General features: G+C 46.2%; 1 protein-coding gene across 8 annotated transcripts in view; it reads left to right on the top strand.

The window, feature by feature from the left end:
* ALDH1A2 (aldehyde dehydrogenase 1 family member A2) overlaps positions 1-19,258 on the top strand; it is a 130,074-nt gene extending 110,816 nt beyond the window's left edge. For 4 of the 8 annotated variants that reach the window (XM_053223965.1, XM_027067357.2, XM_053223963.1 and 1 more), the window contains 7 exons: positions 5,698-5,800; positions 7,514-7,698; positions 9,044-9,208; positions 9,892-10,049; positions 10,393-10,467; positions 17,155-17,322; positions 17,416-19,258. In XM_053223965.1, coding sequence (XP_053079940.1) covers positions 5,698-5,800; positions 7,514-7,698; positions 9,044-9,208; positions 9,892-10,049; positions 10,393-10,467; positions 17,155-17,322; positions 17,416-17,488 — 927 coding nt within the window. In that variant the 3' untranslated portion in view covers positions 17,489-19,258. The other 4 variants (XR_003423103.2, XM_015070888.3, XM_027067360.2 and 1 more) reach the window with 4 other exon arrangements.
* The last annotated feature ends 2,789 nt before the right edge of the window (positions 19,259-22,047 follow it).

A 22,047-nucleotide genomic window follows, 5' to 3' on the forward strand; every position in this document is an offset into this window, starting at 1 on the left:
CTAGTTATGGCAAAGTACGACTACCTTGGACACAAGCATCCTGTATTCTCTCACTTGTTTCTCTAATATGGTCTCTGATTCCAAAAGACCTCCTAGAACAGGTGTCATATTCTGGTGCAGTGACCCAACAAATGAGGAAAATCTTCCATATGTATGTCCGGTAGGTAGGTAGGAAGGTAGAGTCTCTCTGTTCACGAATTCAGGCTAGAAGACAACTATTAAGAACAGTGTGAGAGTTTTGTTGGATCAGAGACCAGACCTGTGGCGAGGGTGGGTCTGGAAAGCTAGCTTCACAGAGGAAGTGGCAGAAATAGGTCAGGAAAAATGATTTTATCAGGTAAGCAAGGGGAAGAAAGGCATTTTAAGCAGATGAAACTGCCTGGACAAACACATAGAGGCATGTTCCAGGAAGGGCATATGGTTTCCTGTGACTGGAGGGACAGGTGCGATGGGACTGGTTGTTAGCGGCCATGTTGGTTTTCATAATTGGAATTTGACAGTTTTGAAATTGCTGTTATCACTGAAATTAAAGGAACTGCTTAACTGTTTTGGTCTTTTTACTTTCAGGTAGAAATCTGAACAGACTGATTTGGCCTATTCTTTCTAGGTATTTCAGAAAGGCAAGAAATATCCAATGACATATATTTTTGTCATTCCTGTCTCCATCATAGTTAGCCAGTAAACACAAAGGTGAAAAATAAGGGGAGGAGGGAAAAAGCCATAGAGTCAATCTGTTAGAGGTTTAAGAAATGAAGATATATTCCAAAAAGCAGGCATCTTCAACCAGCTTACTGAACTCTGTACTAGAGATTTTATTTTTTTAAGGAGGCATGTCTCTGAGAAAGAATCCACCCTTATTAATAGATGTAATTCACTAATTAATAAAAAGTTTACTCAGCTTCAGGAACACTGTTCAGGGAGCAGCAGCATTAAATAAAGAGGGCATGGAAAGGCCTTTTGTGTTCTTTTTTGTCCTGTATGAGGAATCCTTTCCCTTGCAAAGCACCAAATTGCATTTCCCTACCCTGCCACATTGCCGTGAACGTGTTCTGGTACATTGTGGCTCTTCCAGGGATACTCCTCATATCAATCCTGAAGCCTTTCAAAACATGGATGGGAGTCAGAGTCGATCTGTGCCAACATTCCTGCTGAGAATGAGCCCAGTTCCAATATGTGTGGGGGAGCCCCCACTTCCCGCTCTTGCCTGTTTGGGGTACACAGATACAGCTGACTACAGGGAATGCAAAGTTAAGAAACCACGTGGCTGGAACACTATCACTTACTCTTTCATAATGATCTCTGTCCAGGAAACTTAAAAAAAAAGAAATCAGGTTTTTCTATCATTCTGTACAGCTGCATGCTTTGATGAAAAGCTACTTCTGCTCCATAAGCAAGAAAAACGCAGAAGAACGGTGGACAGATTCTAAATACAGACAGGGGCTCCGGGAGCCCTATGTGTCTTTTAAAACCCTTCCAGCCAACTCGAGTACTAAGAATAGAGGAACTACTTGGCTTGTGCCTTCATTCTGCACATGAAGAAACTGAGGTTTCAGGAGCCAAAGTGTCACTCCCAAATTGAAGGAGGAGTTGGGCACCACGCCAGTGTGTAGTACCTGGGTCTCTTGACACCTGTGGGTAATCCATAAACCTGAATATGGTTGCAGTTAGCCAGCTTGTCAGTGATAGGGTGGGAGATGTTGCCTATTTGATCAGAATAGGACTTCGTTTTATAAATCTATCCCTACTGACTTGACTTTTAACCACTCACAAGACCTGTGTGTCTTGCGGCCCCATTTACCTCTCCGTGCACTTCTGCCTTCTGATCCTATATACAGGGGTTCACCGTGACCGGGGTCACACATACTCCCAAGGAGTACTACTCACTGCCTCTCCCAGGCCCTTGTGTGGTGTCTGTATTTTGTTCTTTCTGACATTGTCTAACTCCGTAGATTCTAATTTTGGGAACCCTTGTATGGGCTTTGTACAGGTAGTATTTTTGGTCGGTTTGCACGGGACCTGTCAAATTTTATAAGCAGACATGGAGTCAATTCTCACTTGAACACTTGAGTTTTAAATATTACTTTTCCCTATTAAGAAAATCTTGCTAAAAAAAAAAATCCCTTGCTTTGGACTTGCATCTGTTTTCCTTTCCATCACTTCTTTCCCCTTCTTGGTAATGATAATGAGGAGTGCCTCCCATTTGCGGTCATTTAACCTGTGTCCACTCACGGAGAGAATTCATGAGTAATAATGTGTTCTCCAAAGCCCTAATGTGTGGATAAAGACCGGAGGGAGAGCTCTGACTCTGGCTTATAACAAAGTACCTCAGAGCCATAATTCTGTCCACTCTTATCTAATATTAAATCTGACCCAGATTTTTGTCCCAGTGGACTGTAAAGCTACACTTAGTGAGCACCTGCTAGGTTTGTGTGGGAGTCCTCTTAGCTGTGAGGTCCTTCCTGGTACAGCATTGCACCCGGCACGAAGTTGGAGAACCAGGAATATGTGTGTTGAATGAAGGGGATCAGTGAAAACTGCATTTCCTCAGTGTCTTGTCCTGAGGCCCCTCCAGATGGGAATAGTTCTCCCGTGGCCTAACACATTCAGTTGTTTCTTGACTCTGAGCTGCAACTTGACCTTCTTCCAAAGATGAAGAGGAAAGGCATTATTCATCTGAGATTTGCCTCACAATGTTTAGCACGAATTTGGTTTCTAAGGAAAGGCTGGCAAAGCACTGACACAGGAAAAATTATTCTTAGGTATTCTCTGATGACCATAGACTGAGCAAGGTTTTTGTATAGTTACCGTAGCCATGAAAATAATCACTGGACAACATTCCTAGTGGCAAAAAATACCAGCCCCTAGAACTTTTTGATTAATGTCAGGAGTAGGGCTAACAGAAATGCAATGCCAGCTGGGCCCGCACTCCCTTTACCAACCCCAAACATTTATTCAGCATCTTACTGTGTGTGAAACCCATGATTTCCCCTTGCTTTTGCTTGTTTTTTAATGTCATTTTTAAGGCAAAAATGTAAGTTTTGCAACTGATGGTTTGTGATCATCATTTGTATCTATAAAAGGTGATATTCCTACTCACCTGGATACAATTAGGAGTTCAGGGACAAGGTTTTGGTGGTGAGTGGCACACATTAGGTGCTCAGGAAATACAGAACGGAAGACGGAAAGTTGAGAGGGAGGTGCATAGAGGGAGTGATCCTCGCTCATGCCCTGGCATCAGTCTACCTGGGGTCTGACAGGCTCTGCCAGCCCACCTGCTGGGTAACATGGTACCATCCATTGACTTCCAGCTCGTAAGTTTGGTCATCTTTAAAATGAGATAGTATCTACTATGTAGGGTTTTTGAGCGACTTAAATGAGCTAATTACATGTAAATGTCTGACATAGATCAGCTCAGTAAACGTTCATTTTCTAATATAATTAATAATAAGTTCGGGAATTCCAGTGATTGCCTTCTTTGAGAAAGCACTCGTCTGTTTATCTTCCTGGACTTAAAGATGAGTCATCATCAATATGGATTCCTCAGGGCAGAGAGAGCCAAGAACCCTAGAATTCCTCAGGAGAATCATCAGTCACAGAGGACAGCCGTCAGGGACTCCCCATGGTGCTCTTGTCCCAGCTGTCCTCCTCTGAAGGCTTCCCCTCTCAAGCTAGGGATCTCAGGCGTCAGTCACAGTTTTCACCTGACCGCTGTCCTCTTGCCAGAACAGAGGGCCAGATTCTCCTTTCCATTGTGTACATACATTTTCTTCCTGAAGAAGAGGAAGCACATTTTCCTGAGAACAGGGCCTTTATTAGCCTGTCTTCTAGGGAGTTTGCCTTGAGATAGAAGACAGACAAACTGGCATGGCAGGATAGGCACCATCTGGCTGGTGGGCTGATGCCTGCCCATTAATCTTAGGGCTGGAGGTCAGTATTTCTTAACCTCTTGGAAACTAGCATTGTCCTGTAAACTAAGAAACACCAATTCTAGCTCTTCCAGAGACATCACTATTTTTCCCCCATGGTTAGGTTTCCTCGGAGTGAAAGTACATTTTCTAAATTGTTTGCCATAAGGTAGAGTAATAATAAAAACATAAAAGCATTTAATCCAGTGAATGAGTAATACTGGCAACTGAAGGAAGTCCGAGAGTTTCCCCAGTATTTTCCTGAAGCAACTGATAAGCGTAAGCAGTTTGGGGGAAGTGGGGGCAGGGAGGGGGAAGCCCTGCTTTGGAAAGTCTTAGCAGTAGCTCCTCTTACAATCACCTCCATTGCTCTGCACTGAACATGGAAAGAGAGTGGCCTGGCTTCTCCCGCCTTCACGTAGCTACCATGAGTGGGCACACTGTGTACGAGGAGGGTTTTAAGGATGAAATATCTTCACTTAATCCTCAGGACAACTGAATTCTGAGGTAGATACTATGTTTAGCCCCAGATACAGAGGAGGAAACCGAGGCTCCAAGAAGTAAAATAAATTTTCCAAGGTCAAACAGTTGGTAAGCAATAAAATCAGTAGAAAACTTCCAGGTTCCAGAACATTTTCTCTTAACCATGACTACCCTGTCTGAGGAATTGTTAGTCCTACTTGAAGATCTCAACAAGAGGCTGGAGGGACTCAAATTTAGCATTTCTTTTCTCCAGGCTTTTAAAATATTTTATTTTCAGTAGAATTCAGTAGCATTTTTGATCCCAACAAGAGCAAACTGCCCATATGGGCAATCTGGGGACTTGGTATTTCCCATAATGTGACCTCTACCCTGATAGTAGAGTAGCACCCTGTTATGAGTCAGGTTCTCCGGAAGCAGCTGCTGAGATGGAGTTTGCCAGGCAGGTTATGTATTAGGGATCGCTGCTGAAGGGGAGTGGGCACAGGGGAAGCTGAACTGCAGTGCAGGCCTGACAACGTCCGCCAACCACATGCAGCATGGCGGAGCATCCATGGTCCTGCAGAGCTGTCCTGTGGTGAGCTGAGAGCAAGGGCCTCTACACCCCTGCTGCCATCGGTGGATAGGCCACCCACGGGAGGGTATTCCCTTGGGTAAGGAAACACTGTTCAGCTGAGGCAGACTCTTAAAAGTGGACAGCATTTCTATCACTGAGGCAGTGTGTTCTTCTGTTTCCATCTTGACACTTTCAGTTTCATTGGAAGTGTGAGTTTACACCATGGTAAATGTTATCTCTAACTCAGCCTATTGTTTGCTTGGCTTCTAGGTAAATAGGCATGGCACAGTATAGACAGTTCTTCAGCCATCGGGAATCCTTCTACTCTAGACCTAGGCAGAGGCAAAGGTGTAACATCTATATTTTCTTTGAGCCCTGTGATTAAAGTCATATGTGGCATTTTTTTTTAAATACATGAAGATTTTGTTTTACATTCATCATGTATCATGTCTTTCATGTGGAGCCAGTTGGCTTTTTTGGAGACCAGTGATTAAGATTCCAGATTAAACCCTCTTTCCATGCTCCTTCCATCATGAAACTAAAGCAGTCTTCCAACTCACTTCAGCACAGACATTAAACTGCATCCCAGCTGACTTGTATCTCGTCCGCCCAACCCGACCACAGGATTTATTCCTGCCGCCTCCACTGGGTTAGTTTGCCTTGCAGGATCAATTACTGTTGCCCAGAATTGGCTTGGCCACTGACTGTCTCAGCTGCAAGGTGTGCAAAACCTTCCTCCATTTCCTTTCCTTTCAGGTTGGAAAGCTTATCCAAGAAGCAGCTGGAAGAAGTAACTTGAAGAGAGTAACTCTGGAACTTGGAGGGAAAAGCCCCAATATTATTTTTGCCGATGCTGATTGTAAGTCACCCACAGATCTCATTCATGTGCCAACACACTGCCTTCCGGTGCCCTCTTTGTATCTCCACTTTGACAGGACACTAAGAAGAAGATCTGGGAGACTAAGGGGCACTTAAGTAGAAGAATGTGGCTCTTTCCTTCTAAGGAGCAGATAGACTAATGTTGGGAAAGAACGCTTGTCAGTTGACAGCTGAACAGAGTTTGTTTTCTGGACACTAATGAGCTTCTTTGACTCTGTGATGCTGTAGAGCAGGGTAGAAGAGATGAAGGCTTGCTCAGGGCTGTGCAGTGCAAAGGGGAGTGGCCTAAGCCTCTGAACGGCTGAAATACCCTCTCTCTGCCGAGATGCAAGAAATCTGAAACTTCTCAACTGTGCCTGGTGGCTCTGCAGATCATTAAAAAAATACTAGTTCACTAGGCCTGCCAACATTTCCCCAAACCCCCAACCCCTTCTCTGTTTAGTGCCCCCATCCTCTGCTGCTTCCATGACTTTTCAGCCAGGATGACAACCTACTTTGGTAAGTCCCGTATGAATGGACCTCAATCAGGTGATTACGCCTTGGAGGTAGGACTCTGTGGCAGCATGGAGCAGCAAACCTAGGAAATCCCATGTCTCCAGGCATGATGCCATGCAGTCCATCCTGCCTAGGTGTGGCCTTTCTGTTTAGAAAAGCTTTCCAGGGAATGCAATTCCAAAGTCTCTTTCATTCTTTCTTTTTCTTCTTCCCATCCTGCCAGGCGCAGCTGCTTTCCCTTTCATCACTGGAGAGATCAGAAAGCAGAAAGCAGTTTGTCTGACTCTCAGCCCCAGCTTGGAGTCCGCAGAGAGTTCAGCATCGGCTTCATGCTGGCTGTCCAAGGGATCCGAACTCTCACACCTAAATTTCTCTTGGGGAGTAGGCCCTCCACTCACACCACTGGTTGACTGATGGGAGTCAGTCATTTAGCAGCTAACACACCATACTTACTAGTCCTATCTTGAAGGATACGCTACGACATGAAAAAGTTTTATGCCATTACACCATCCCATGTAAATATAGAGGAAACTTGGTGATTTTCAAGAAGATCAGTTTCTGTTCTAGCTTATTAATTCAACAAAATACAAATTGAGCATACAGCTACAAGGTACTGTAGGGTAAGGTTGCACGTTGGCAGTCCATAGACAAGATGCAGGCATACATATGTTTACCTGTCTAAATGTCACACAGCACTTGAAAAAAGAAAAACTGCACATTAAAAATACTGACTTCTGATTTTTCTTAAAATTGACCATCTGGCAGCCAGTGGCTTACATTCACGCAGAGCAACAGCCAAATGTAGTGTCTTTCCTTCTGAGCCTCCATCAGATTGTTTCAGTAGCTGGCAGATTCCTACCGTTACATTATCTGCCTAGCCCCTTGGCATCCTGGAGTTTGAGACCCCTGTTCTAGATGACGTGGTCCAGTCCTTCTTTTTACAGAAGAAGAAAGAGGCTCAAAGAAGTGAAGTTGTCCACGTTCACATAGCAAGTAACATCAGGGTCTAGTTAGAACTTCCACCTAAGCTGCGTTCTCAATCCAGTGCTCTCCCCGGTGCTGCCTACTCACCATACGCTCTGCGGTGAGCGTGGCATTTATACCTAGGGCTCTGGGGAGAGGGATGGGAGGTGACTCTGTAGACACACCCCTCCGCAGGAGAACTAGTGCTGAGGACGTGGCTGTTTTCCTCTTGCAGTGGACTATGCTGTGGAGCAGGCTCACCAGGGGGTGTTCTTCAACCAAGGCCAGTGCTGCACCGCGGGGTCTCGCATCTTTGTGGAGGAGTCCATCTATGAGGAGTTTGTGAGAAGAAGTGTGGAGCGGGCCAAGAGGCGCATAGTGGGGAGTCCCTTTGATCCCACCACTGAGCAGGGACCCCAGGTAGAGAAATAATAAACATCCGCTTTCTTAATCCTTGGCGAACACTGGACACTCTAGTGGGACCCCAGAAACAACTTCTTTTTTCTGCTTCCTCCTTACTCTTCCACCTTGTCTTCATGGCTAGAAATGTAGCTGGTGAGGCATTCTTATTTCTCCTACTTCTCTCTTCCTTTCTAAATTTTATCTCTGAAACACTAAGGGATTAGGGTTGCCTTAAGGATACTTTGAACTTTGGGGGTAAATTGGAGTGTCTCAGCTCTAAAAAAGACCTGTGCATGACAAGATGGATGTTGACCTTGAGAACTGAGACCCAGTGGTAATCACTGGCCTTCAAGACCCCTCTACAAATGCCTTTGTCAGGGAGAGTGGACATCTCTTTTTCCCAGAAGCCACTTATCCTTCTTCAGTGGCTGAGGAATCTCTCCACCAACCTGACCTACTTTGGGGAGGTCCCATGTGGCTTGTAAATGTGTAGGAAATGAGGGCTATCTCCTTCTCACTCTGCTCTATGTTTCTCTCTTACCCTGAATGCTTCATTGTGGTGGGATGGGGTGGGGAGGGCCACAAAAGTCCCTGCAGTCCACACTATTTGGCTCTGCAGGTTCTCCACAATCATGAAGGCATATTTCCAGATAGAATTCTGGTTTTAAACTGTAGATAGAGCCCAAGAATTTGTAAAGGCTATTTGGACCAGATTGCATCTAGATCTCTAGTGTGTGGGTCTTCCCGATAAGCAACAACGTCACCTAGGTTGGGGGACCGTTTGAAAGATGACTGATGAGCAGTTAAACCCAAGTGAATTTAGGTTTTTAACCATAGTAATTGAGTGATACTTATGACTTTTGGGGAGCAAGGTTGACTTTATTTTATGGAATAGAAAGTTAGTCCTCATTCTTTGAACTTGATCTTTTCTCTACGGGTGTAATAGGAGGTCCAATTAAAAATATTTCCCAATAGGATTTGATGTGTGGTGCCATATAGCTCACCTATTGTTTTCATCTTTTGAATGAACTGTTCATTTGGATGTAGAGGTCAGTTTTCCCCCATTTGTAAACAATGACTAATCAATTAGCCAAGTTCTCTATCATCTGAAAACATGGCCTATGTCTGATAGTTCTGATTTGGCACTCTCACACTGTCATCAGTGCAGTAATTTACTGAAGTTCCCAACATGCTGGGTGGAACCATAAAAAAACCACATGTTTTGTTGGTGAAGAATGGGTAAGTGACAGCAGTTCCATGTGATAGGACTAAATATCATGGAGCTTTGAAACAAAATCGCAGATGAGAGGTTCTTGAGAACCCACTCACTTTACACGGAGTCATTAGGAAATTTCTTTTGTAGATTGACAAGAAACAGTACAACAAGATCCTGGAACTCATCCAGAGTGGTGTGGCAGAGGGTGCCAAGCTGGAATGTGGAGGCAAAGGACTGGGCCGAAAGGGATTCTTCATAGAGCCCACGGTGTTTTCCAATGTCACCGATGATATGCGGATTGCCAAGGAGGAGGTATCCAATGTGGGGTTCTAACAAAAGCCACATCTTTCTGGAATGGTTTCCAGAGCACTTCTAGTACATGATATTCTAGCTGTCACTCTTTATATTTTATATATATTCTGTAACAGCTATAAACATCACTATGAAAAATCTCACTTTCAAGAAAATGTTAAATCAAAAGGCAAGCAAGCTAGATGGAGGCCAGGTGACCTGCTAAATGATTGCCTTTATTATTAGCCCAGAGGACAGACACCATAGCCAATCATTGGCCTTAGTAATACGCTTGCAACAGGTCTGTTCCTTCAGATGTAGGTTACTAAGCTGTTCCCCAGGAAAGAGATGGCACCCAAGCATCCTCACGTTCGTGCGAGAGAGGAACCAGGAGCACATCAGCCAACAGTCCAGACCAGCAGTTCTGAGATCTGGAGCAGTGTCTGGAGAATCATGGAGAAGGCAGCTTTAACAGTAGAATCGAGTGATGCCAGGGAGGGTGGAGGAGTCAGGGTCCTGAACAAACTCTAAGGTTAGACACATGTACAATCCTATTCTGCCAAAGGTTATTTTACAGTTCTGTGCTGCTAAGCAGAAATGAAGTTTAAATAATGAAAGCAAGCAAACTTGTTTTGCAATGTGGAAAGCAGTTGTAAAGGTGCTGGCAAAGCAGCCCTGTGTTGGGTCAAATGATTTTGTTGCAGATCTTTGGCCCCGTTCAGGAGATTCTGAGGTTTAAGACAATGGATGAAGTGATCGAAAGAGCCAATAACTCAGACTTTGGACTTGTGGCAGCTGTCTTCACTAATGACATCAACAAGGCCCTCACGGTGTCTTCTGCAATGCAGGCGGGGACTGTTTGGTAAGATCAGAGTCAGCGTCATTGTTCTAGCCGTAACGCATGCCAGTGGCTGTGTGGGGACCTCATAATCTCCAGAACCTGGGTGAAGTAAGCACATTCTCTGGGGGGATGGGAATACCAAAGGCAAGGAGACTCCCCCCCCCGAGAATGGATATACACCCATTCCTGGCCAGATCGGGAAATCAAAGCAAAGTTTAGATTAAAGATGTTTCATATGTAAAAAAAAAAAAAAAAAAAAAAGGAATTAAAAAAAATAAAACTTTTAAAGGAAATACTGTGCCAGTGGTACTATTTCTGTGCAAGTGGAATTCAGCACTAACGGTACTATGTTTTCTTCCTTTAGGATCAATTGTTACAATGCCTTAAATGCCCAGAGCCCCTTTGGGGGATTCAAGATGTCTGGAAATGGGAGAGAAATGTAAGTGTCCAAAGCTGCTGGTGCCTGCAGAGAAATAGGGGTTGCAGATACCAGCATAGAGGAGTAGTCACACAATTGTTGATTTCTCTTACCCTCATCCATTCATTAAACAAACATTTTGTTGAGCACATACTTCTATAGGCTAAGCATTATACTACATGCTACAAAGATGACTAGAACACAGCTCCCTTACCTTAAGTGGGAATGGAAAAAAATTAATGCACCATCTATTTCATATAATAAGGGCTATTTTATTAATAGAAGAGTGTCACACATCTTGCAAGTACTGAGGAAAGAATCCATTAATTTTTTCACAGAACAAATAACATTTCAGTTTTGGAGGGTCGGGGGCAGTCCTCCCATGCAGAGGGAGTAGCAGGAACACAGGCATGAAGACACAGCAAATTCAGAGCATCCCAGAGTTTGGTGTGTTTGAAACAAAGGTCACCAACTGGCAGCCCAAGGGCAAATCTGGCCTGCAGAAATGTTTTGTTTTGCCTCACAACATTTTAAAATCTTTAACTGGCATTCAAAAATGAAGAGGCTCTCCATAAAATCTAGATTTCTTGCTTATTTTCATTCCCCCATAGCAAAATCACTACAGCTGTGAGCTCTGGAATCTGTTTCTTTCCCCACCACTCCTGTGGCTTCTGGGGGCTGAATATTGGTGGTCAGTCATTTTACACATACCCAGTCCACTGGCTCATGTCACCTGCTTGGCCTCTGTAGATTCTCTGAGTCTGGGACCACAGGTTTGGACATAAGATGACAAGAAGGGGCTTGCTGAAGACACAGGTGGGAAGGGTGGCTGGAACCCAGTCACAGAGGGCTTAAGTGTTCTATGGGAGCTGAGGAGATATCAAAGGACTTCAGGCCAAAATTTCTGGCATATAGAGGATGTTCTGGCAAAGACTAGAGGAGGAAGACCGGTTACAAGTATCTTACAATAACCGTGATAGATATCATTAATTAAATGCCTGCTCAGTATTTGGTTTTATGTTAGCTTCTTTCCTAACATTGTCTCATTTGACTTTCACGATGATGAAATGGAAGTGATACACTTAACCCGTCACATCCACATGGTTTGGACAGGGAACTGAGGCTTACAGTAGTTAAGCAGCTTGTCCAGGTCACCCAGCCAGTAAGTGGCAGATGTGAGGTTTGAACGTAGGTTTCAAGTGGCTCCCATGATATCCAGCCAAGGAAGCAGGCAGGCCAGGTACAGACAGTCTTCAGGGATCAGATCAGAGTGGGGAAGAGTCCTCCTGAAAAGCAAAGGACCTGAAAAATGGGACTGTAACAAAGAAAACCTACACTCAAGGGGATTTTATTTGCAGCCTTCATATATAAATGGATTTTCTTAAGATTTATTTATTTTTGAGAGAGTGAGCAGGGGAGGGACAGAGTGGGAAGGGGACAGAGGATCCCCAAAGCAGGCTCTGTGTTGACAGCAGTGAGCCTGATGTGGAGCTCGAACTCACGAGCTCTGAGATGGTGACCTGATCTGAAGTCGGACACTCAACCGACTAAACCACCCAGGTGCCCTTATAAATGGATTTTTTGAGCAGCATTCCAAGGGTAAATGATAGCCAGGGTTGTTCTAAGCTGATGCACCCCCTCCCCCCATCCAAAAAAAAATTTTCCCTCCTTTTGAAAGCAGCTGGTTCCATGTTTTTAAAATCCTGTGATTCACAAGAGGAGACATCGTCCATGTCCGTTCCCCTCTGCCACTCTTAAATGCATCCTTGTGTGAGTAAATGCTTAGTCCATAATCAGTCTACTGAAAGTATTGAGCCATATACCATGTGCAAAGAAAGCATTGTGCTTGACCTGTGGGGGAAGATGTGGCTCATTAAAGCACTAGAAATTTTGCTGGATAAATTTAATCTACAACATTGAAAGAATCCAAAGAATTCCAGAAAAGACTGTAAAGTTATAGTGGAGTTTAGGGATGGGGGGAGATCCTTGTGAACTGTAGAAGTCTGGAAAACCTTTAGATACGATCAAATATGAAGACTTGAATTGACCTATAAAGGAGAGGAACATTTGACTAGACAGAGAGAGGGAAGTATGTTTGCAGGGTTAAGGGGCAAAGCAAGGTACAGTGGGGAAAGAGGGAGTAGAGGCATTGGGGGAGAAAGAAGTGTGGTTTTTGCAACCAAGTACAGTGAACCCGTAAGACCAGTGCAGAGGATTTACATGCTTCACATACTTTAGCTGGTCATTTCTAGCCCTTGGCCATTCCACTGTAAGTCAGGCATAGCTTTGAGATGAAGAGAGAGTTTCTGGTACCACATTGCTTCAGAGATGGATGCTGGCTCTACCACTTAACACCTGTGCAACCTTGGACAAATCACTTAATCTCACTAAACCTCTGTTTCCTCATCTATAAAATGGGAGTAATCACCGCACCTACCCCAAAAGGTTTCTGTGAGGATTAAATGGTAGGACTGAGTATCCCAGACATCCAGACCTTCTGAAATGTTAGCTGCTGTCATCACTGTTGGTCAAGTAGATGAGTGCTATGGAGGCGATCCTTCTTTTTCTTAATACATGTCTTAGCTCAGAAGTGTGGCAGAACTTTTCCCGAGTTCCAGCTAGTATCATCAGCTTACTCTCTATCTCTGGAAATGCCAGGGAGAGGTGGCTCCTGCCTGAACCTTGCTTCTGGCCTTCAGTACTTCCCACTTGCTTTACAGCCAGAACCAGAATTGTTTGCTCAGTTATTAGTATTTTTTCAGCTTTTATAAAGTCTTCATGTGCTCCAGGTATCTCTTCTTAACTTGCTTATGGCCTTAACGTTCTGCTTCCACTTCTCAAGATGTATTCAGCCTGTCCTTTCATGTACTGCTTCTGTGTTTGTGCTTTCCACGCCTCCGAAATGTTGGGGCAGTCACTGGCTCTGGGAATGCTGCTCACGCTGTTTTGCTACAGATCATTGAGAGAGTGAATCATGAGCATAAAGTATAATAAATAATCACTGGTTGATGGAGCCTGTCCCAGGCTAGCCCTGGCCCTCAGCATGGGCAGGATGAAGGCTTGTGACATTGTCCAGGTCTAGTCTGTCCCCATTAGAAACCTTCCTCTCCCCTGGAAAGATGGTCCAGAGAATGGTTTGGCTGTCAGAACCACACAGAGGACAGTGGCCCAGGAGACTGAAAAGCAGCCTTTCTCAACTTGTCTTCCTGGTGCTATAATGATTTGGCCTTCCCAGTGCAGTTAAAAAATAATTAGGAAACAGTGCCCTTTGATGAGACTGCCTTCATCTTGTCTAAATTATATGATTCTTTGTCCCTACTTGCTCCCAAAACATGGGTTTTTTTTCCTTCTTTAAATGACGTAGAGTGGTCACAAAGGTTTCAAGTCAACGAACCCGGCCTCTCGTGGTCCCCCATTCTTCCTTCTCACTTAAAACTCCACTTACCTTCTTCTGGACAGTAGTGTTTATCTCATGGCCTTGCAGACTTCATGTGGCTCTGGTTCCTGGCCCCTCCTTGCCCACTTGTAAGAGACACAGAGAAGAGAAGTAGCACCTTCTAGAGACAAACTCCAAGGAGAACTGTGGGAACCCCTGAGGTGTCCCCCACATCACCCCCCACCCCCCACACAGAGAGCTGTGGAGGACTGCCCTCTACAGGTTACCTGATAGGCTGGCCACTGATTCCCAGGGCCGGAGAGAGGGCCGAGCTCACCTCAATTCTGGCCTGCAGCTACCCCTCCCCACTGCCTTTCATTCTTCCTGTCCTCTCCCTTACTCCTCATTTAAGCTTCCCTGAGACAAGCTATAAAATACATGTCACAAACTAAGGGGGTGGAAGGAAAGCTGTGAGCCTCAGCATTTCAAAAACTAAGGGCACAGCTTTGAAGATGAGAAGCATTATTAGGGTATTCTAAATCGGGGCTTCCCAAGTTTGCATCACAGCATGCATGTGCACCAAAAGTCACCTGCAGTCAGAGAAGGGGCTTGCTGGGCATGCCTATATGGGAACCCCCTCTCTAGTAAGTTTGGGAGAGGGCTGAGGGGCTGCAGTGTTAACAGGCTTCTGGAATGATTCTGATGCAGGCGATCTGGAGACCCTGCTCTGAATGATGCTGCTGTAGGAGGGAAAAGAACAGGAAAAGATACATCCTAAACAGAAATCCCTTTTTGTTTTAGGAGTGATTTTCTAAAATGTCTGGCTGAGAGACCCCAAAATGTAACATCTTACCTTAACTGTAGGTAGGCCAAGTTTAGTTCATGTTAGGGAATATAGCCTAGTCTGGCTCAGAAGTAGGGATACAGGCATCTCAGTGTGCCTGAGCCCCGACACACTGTGGAGCCATGAAGGCGACCACACAGAGAGATCAATGACAATGTGTCTGCCTTTGCCCTGTTGTGTGGTTGAAGCTTCCTTCACCGTGGAACCCTGTGTGCCACAGAGTTTAACTGGATTAAGCAAATTTGAGAGAAAAACCCTGGAATGAGGTGGTCAAATAGCTCTGAGAAGCTTGGGGGCTCTCAGAGACTTTACAGCAGTGTTTCTCAAAGGGTGGCTCAAATAATAACCTGCAGCATAATCTCTTGGGTTCCTCCCCAGACCTACTGAGTCAGAAGCTTTGGTGGGATGGTCAGGAATCTACAACGAAGCAAGCTCCAAAGGTGATTCTTATGTTTGCTGGGGTTCGGGAACTGCTGCCCGTGAGGTGACAGGGCACCAGAAGGGTGGGAGTGGTGGCTCGCCTGGAGTCATACAGCCACTTAATGGCAGAGATGAGCTGGCATTCCCCAGCTCCAGGTGTTCTGGCAGATTCGAGCCCACTCCTGATTCTCAGAGTGGGCTGTGTGTGGACCATGGTGGCAGACGGCTACCCCAGGACCCAGGGGAAGAGCTCCTCCAGTCCGGGACGGTTTTCCATGGCATCACGCACCCAAAGATTATGGGACCCAACAGCCACACTCGAAGGCGACCATACCAGCACGCTTCTGACTTTAGACTTTCTTACATTTGTCACAACCTACTTAGAGGTCTGAGGGGGAGGACAGTGGTTCAGGGTCTGCCCCCATGTGCGTGCACAAGTCAGAAAACAAGAAGGGAGTAACCTCACTTCAAACAGGAGGCAGATGATGTCTGTGATGAAGAGACACTTTCGGAATTGCCCAAGGGCAGGAAAAAGTCCAGAAAGAGCCAGAGCTGAGCTGGTAATAAAGACTCAGGGCCTGAAAAGAGCTAATGAGGGAATCTTATACTGAATGGTACGGGACAGTCCCAAATTTATTCTCATTCCTGTAAGCAAGATGGTCAATGCAGATAAGAGAATAGCGCACATGTCCTGGTCTCTCCTTGGCTGCCTCTGATGTCCTGGTGGGGAGGCGGTGGCCATAACAACTCAGGTGACCTTGGTGCTGGGAGTTGCTGCTGGCAAAGCGATTGGAGCCTTGTGAGGGCATGGGAATTCCTGGAAGGAAGCAGAATGAATCGTTTCTTGGTTGTTAGGCCCAGTTACTGTAATGTATCTTGTACACATGACTGTTTCTTAAAGACAGCCTTTATTAATATTTTCTTATTCAAATGCATCTCTAAGTGTTCTTTTATTTTTTCCTGGCAGAGGCGATATATCCACCCGGGTAGAGGGGATGGGGAGAAGCCTTCCTCCCGTCCTCCCTCCCTTCCTTCCACAAGTGCTGTATTTGAGCCTGAGCTGTAGGCTGTACTCTAGGCTTGGCAGTGGTGGGGGGGGGGGCGTGGGGAGCAGAAAGCAGGATCAGTAAGGTGCAGCTCCATGGGAGGGGACAGATGCTCAGGCAGCCCCGTTGCAGGTGACGGGGCTGTGGTAGAGGCTGTGAACACGGAGGAGGGAGGAGCTCTTATGAGAGAGCCGGGAGAAGCATCACAGAGAAGTGACTTTAAAAAGAATAGAAGAAAAAAAGTTGAACTTTTTTTACGGAAAAAAAATAGAATGTGCTTGATTTTACAGTGAGATTTAAAAAAAGGGGGGGAAAGGGCAGTGACAATGAAGTGAAATGAGAAGGGAATACAGACAGGTGAAGAAAAGGAACATTGTGGCCAGGAGACATGGCCACACCCCAGCATCCTGAAGACAGTGGTTGGAGACCCAAGCTGAGTGACTGGAGGGCTGGGAAGGGCTGTATCTCCTGTCCCCACCGAGGCAGGTGACCCAGCTCCCAGTCAGTAAACGTTTCCCCGGAGTCTTGGGGGACCAGCTGACTACCACTTCCTTTTCTGTCAGTTTTGATTTCCTGCCTCTTTGCCCTTACTCTGTGGGCTTGTGGGCAGCTTGTATCATGATTGTTTTTAAGCGTTGCAGGTGATCCGTGCTCTTCCCTGGTGAGCCTTTAGGTCTTCCTTTCCATTTGTTAAGTCTAAGGTCCAGTGAAAAGGAATTTAGAACATCAGACAGAGGGGATCCCAGCCCGGAAATCTCATGCTTTTCTTTCAGCTAAAGTAGACTAGATCTCTAGGGGAGCAACTGGAAAACACACATGAGGGGGTGTCCAGTGGCAGGAGCAGGTTTTAGAGGAGGAAGGCACACCATCGTCCCCAGGAGCCATTGCTGCCTGCGGTAGAGACGCGGCGGCAGAGACCTGGGCCTGGTCCGCTGCTGTCCATGGTGCCCACCCAGGGGCACAGTTCAGGGCCTGTGTGACCGCTGGCCCAGGCTAATCCACATGCCTGTTTCTCTGAGTAGGTGGCAGTGCCGCACCCTTCTGTGCAATGTTGTGGAGACAGTCAGTCTTTGCCGTCAAGAAACGGTTACTGCTCAGGATATGACAGCTTTCTGTGCTCCTCAGAGGAGAGCTGGGCTGTCCACTCATCAGACATTTCTACATGGAAACCCAGGGCCTGCTGTTAGCAGGTGATAAACCTCCCCTTCTCGGGACTCTTGCCGTCCCTTAGGCCGGGCCGCCCAGCCCTCTGGTGTCTGATACTGCCTATTTCTGCCTTTTAGGGGGGAGTTTGGCTTGCGAGAGTACTCGGAGGTGAAGACGGTGACAGTAAAGATCCCTCAGAAGAACTCCTAAGAAGGCCAAGGGGGAAGGTGGAGGCCATCCCGCAGGACTCTCCCTCTCTGCTCTCCCTGGGGGGCCCGGCTCTCAGGAATCCAAAGTCCGTACTTGGTCCTTATTTAAAGTGAAATAATGACACGTAGGCCAGGCCAGTCAGTGGGTAATGAAAGCAGACCATGTGGGCACCATTTCCTGGCACTCTGTAAGGGTTCACCTGAATAATACCAAATACTGGGGAAAGGGGATGGAGAGCAGAGGAGTAGCTGTCAGGGACTTCGATCTCTCCAGAGGGATGGGCTGGCGCCTTTTGTCACAAAGAACTTTCCTCCTGAGGGAAGGTTGTCCTTCCATTGTCTTCATTTTCCCCTTTCCAGCCTCTCTCTGCTCACCCATCCCTCCCACCCCTGCAAGGAGATCTCAGCTGAGCTCATTTGGGGCAGATGTTTGGGCCGGGAACAATTTTCCAAGGTTTTGCAGCCAAATTACCATTTCATGTTATCCACTTCTTCAAAGCAAAACATGAAATGGTTTTAGTTAGAGCCAGACCAGACTGAAAATGCCAGGAGCTGGTACACTGCAGATGTACCAAGAAGCAAGAACTGGGGACGTTCCTGACCCAGTCTGGCTTTCTTACATCCATAAATAACACGAGCAAAAGAGCAGGAAGATGGAGATCTGGAGATCATCCTATGTAGTTCACAACTTCTGATCTGGCTGCTTGGCTTTGGGGCGTGTGGGTGCACGTGTGTTTACTTCCTTCTGGGTGATTCTGGAATAAGGTGGGGGCAGGGGGGGTTGTTTTTCATAGATTGATAAGATCTTTTTCCAAAGCTTATCTTAACAACCCAGAAATAAATGGCTGGGCTCAAGAATTTGGTAAAAGGTAATGCTGGGGGCCTTGCAGAAATAATTTCATTTTCAGTACTGGCTGACAATTCTTACTAAGTGAATTATCTCTGCAGTTGGACTCTTCAGCCTCTGTCCCCCGCCCCCCATTGCCCCAGCACTGCTACTCCCAGTGCTCTGGCTGTCACTTTGGCCTATCGTGCCCTAAATCCACTGGCAGTAACCCTGGAGAACCTGAGCAAGCCTGCAGATTCCGTGTCACTCGCAGACTTGAAGCGTGCCACGATTGCCACGCTCCACCAGACCTCCGCCGACTCATCCAGCGGCTCGTCCACGTCCACATGGCATTTTCCTTCCCAGCCTCCCCAGGAGCCTCCCAAGGGGGAGGCACCAAGCGGTGCCCCTCCCTCCCCTCCAGTCACACCCTCCTCTCCTGCTTTCCAACGCATCCACCGCATCCACCGGTTGATGGACAGCATCACCTTCCTTTCCTCCTTCCGCTTTCCTGGCTGCCGAAGTCAGTCCGGTCTGTAACGTAGATGGAGATCATTTATTTAAAAGTACCAAACATAGCCTAGAGTACATGGAATATGGCCAACACATATATAGCCTTCTGTATTTAATGGGTTTCTGCTTTCTAACCATCCCGGGTTTCTATTTATAAGTCTTGTCTATTCATGATGTTTAAAGAAATCCCTCCTCGCTGTTATTTACGAACGGCAGTGCATTCAGTGGCCCGATGCCTTGAGAGACGCCACACCTCTGAGCCCTTCCATGTGACTGTCATGCTCTCCTTATAGCTTGTGTCCAAGTGAACATATCCATTAACCAGCTAGTTACCTTTCAACTGCAGTATAGAATGTGAAAATGAAGATTTATTTCTTTTAATTTACTTAAAAAGAAACCTCTGTGCTAGCAATAAAGCATTTATATTGTGTACTCCTTGGGGTTATTTGGCTGTGTTTATAAATCTTTGTGTCATACTGAGTATACTTGGGTCCTTCTCTCAGTGGCTGGGGCTTTCAGCTGGGCTGTTTTCTCTGGTTACTGACCAGAAGGCTGGGTGAGTATTTTTACAGAATGCAGTAAAGTGAACAAGACCCTTGTTTTCTGACACAATTCAGAATTGGTGTATACATACAGTTTTGTGTGGCAAACAAGTATAATCATTTATGAAGCCTGGGAAATGACTTCATTCAAAACGCAAAGGAGCCTCGGGGCCTCGTCCTCGCCGTCACGGCTACATGACAGAGCTCGCGTTGCTGATGGTATTTGGCAGTGGTTTTATTTTTATTTACTGTGGTGCAATGAAGTCAAAAGCTGACAACCTGACGCAGTATTTTGGCAGCTGTAAGAAGGAAGCTGTGAATGGTGACTGTATTACCGGCTAGAGTTTGTTTGCTCTGCATTCTCAGAGTTGAGCTTTGGGTGAGTGCTTTCCACTCTTCAGACCTGCACATTCCCTCCTTCCAACGCTTGGAATCTTCACCTGAGCCCTAGTCATGTGAGACAACAAAAACTGATGACTTGGCCACAAAGGGGATCAGACTGGGTGGAGAGTCGTGCTGCTCTCTGACTGCTGAGATCTCGTCCCTCAGAGGAGGAAACTGAACCTGGGGAGCGCAGTCCCCAGGGCACTGGGGTGTATTCTGAAATATAAGATGCAGGCTCCCTATGAATCTACTTCATGTTCATTACTTTCAGTCACCAGGAAGAAAATGAGAACCAGATGGGCATAGAGTCATCATTGAAAAGTCCTTTGGAAGCTGGCACTGTAGAGCTTCTAGATAATGGGAATCCAGAATAAGATAGACATAATTTGATGGTTCTTCAAAGCATAAAGATCCTCAAACCTCATCCCTTTATAGTATCAATATAAAGGCAAATAAAGAGCATTACAAATGTCAGTAATGAAACTAATACAGAGACACTCAATCCTTGTCATCACCACTGTATGTTTTTTTACTGTTAATCCCTGAGCTTTCCATTATACCTTTTCCTCCAAAACATTCTCAGTGCCTTCGTATTGATGATCTCATTCTTTTTCATGACATTTTGGACCCTAAAGGGCAAGAAAATCATAAGGTAGGGACTAAAGAACAGAAAGAGTAAGTACACTAGACTACAGTAAAACAAGAAGATGCCCAAGAAAAGAGGACACTCTGGGAGAGGCTAGCGGAAGAGGTGGGCTTTGATCTGGGCTTGGGGAAGGAGTGCAATTTCAGTAGGCAGGGGAGAGAGAAGAAGGAGTCCTTGGTAAAAGCAGTAATCTGCACAGGCGCAGAGGTGAGGCAGAGGTATGCTCTTGTGATTGTGAGGAGATGGGAGTCATTGAGATTGTGGAGGGCCCTGAGGGTCAGCCAGAGCTCCAGGTACTGTAGTAGAAAATGGGGTCCCTGGCGGTATGGGGGCTGGAGAATGACGGAGCGGTGGTTAGAGCATGCTGGTCTGGAGCAGAGAGGATGGCAGAGAAGCAGACTGGTTACAGGATGAGTGTGGTGTTATCCCAGCTTGGTCAGGGGATGGAAAGGAAGGAAACAAATCAGTGGGGAAGTCACGAGAACTCAGTGAATGAATAGGAAAGAATGAAAAGTAAATGAGTACATCTTCAAGCCTGGATGACAAGGAAATGGCAGTACCATCAGTGCAGAAGTTGAAACATGGAACAAAGTTTTAGGGAAAGATCTTGACATCAGGCTTTGGACATGTAATTTTGAAGGTGATGAAGGAATATCCAGCCAGAGGAGCAGGCAGGTGGAGATAAGAGATTGGAACCTGGCCCGGGAGACTGAACTGGGGCATGACTATGAAAGCGATGGTTCTGAGAATGCAAGAATAGAAACAACCAGGGCCAAGGAGGAGCCAAGTGAAAAAAATGGAGGCAGTAGTCAGAGAACTGGGAGGAAACCATGTCGTCCCCAGAAGCCCAGGGGAGAGAGAGTTCAAGGAGGGCAGGCAGCCAAAAGCTTGAGAGCCTGATGGTTTGAGGAGCCCCACGTTAAGGGATTCTGAATTTATCTCTTCATTTACAAAGTGGAGGCTGGTGGTGGCTGTCAGTCGAGAGAGGTGATAAGCAGCCACTGCCATGCACACGCTTCATGCCGTGAGCCGGGAGGCCTCTCAGAGTTCCATGGTGCTCAGCAGCCAGCAGAGCCCCCGCCTCTCCTGAGCCGTGGTGCGGGTTCGTAACCAAGCAGCCAGCGTCTGTCTACATCTGCCCTGCCCTGCTCTGCTCCATCGTGCTCCGCGCTCTTGTCCGCCCTAGAGCCCCCTGGAAACAGAGGATGTGAGCTCCCATTCGATACTTGCCCCCTTTGATTAGAAGAAACTAGAGCTGGATTAGCTGGCTGAGGTCAGGAGGGGGAGAATGGCCTCGGAACAAGTCTCCAAAAGTGGGTAGAGCTGGGGAAGGCCTAGAGAGGAGGCATAGCGGGACTGTTGGGGAAAGTCTCCTCACAGTGGAGTCTCCTCACGTGTATTTATGTAATTATTAGTTTTTCTAGGGTATTTTTTGGGAGAGGGCTGTTGACAAATATCCCCAAGATATTTAAAGTCAATCACAGTGCTTGAAATACACTAGGAATAATAGAAGCAATTATAAAATCACATGAATTAAAAATGGGATGAAAAGAAAACAACAGTGGGAAACAAGTGCAGCCAGAATGAGGCTGGAAAATAACACATTCTGCAAGGTGCTCTCACTGTTTGCAGGGGTCGCTGTTAACCTG

The sequence above is a fragment of the Acinonyx jubatus genome, chromosome B3 (genome assembly GCF_027475565.1).
Source record: "Acinonyx jubatus isolate Ajub_Pintada_27869175 chromosome B3, VMU_Ajub_asm_v1.0, whole genome shotgun sequence".
NCBI lineage: Eukaryota > Metazoa > Chordata > Mammalia > Carnivora > Felidae > Acinonyx > Acinonyx jubatus.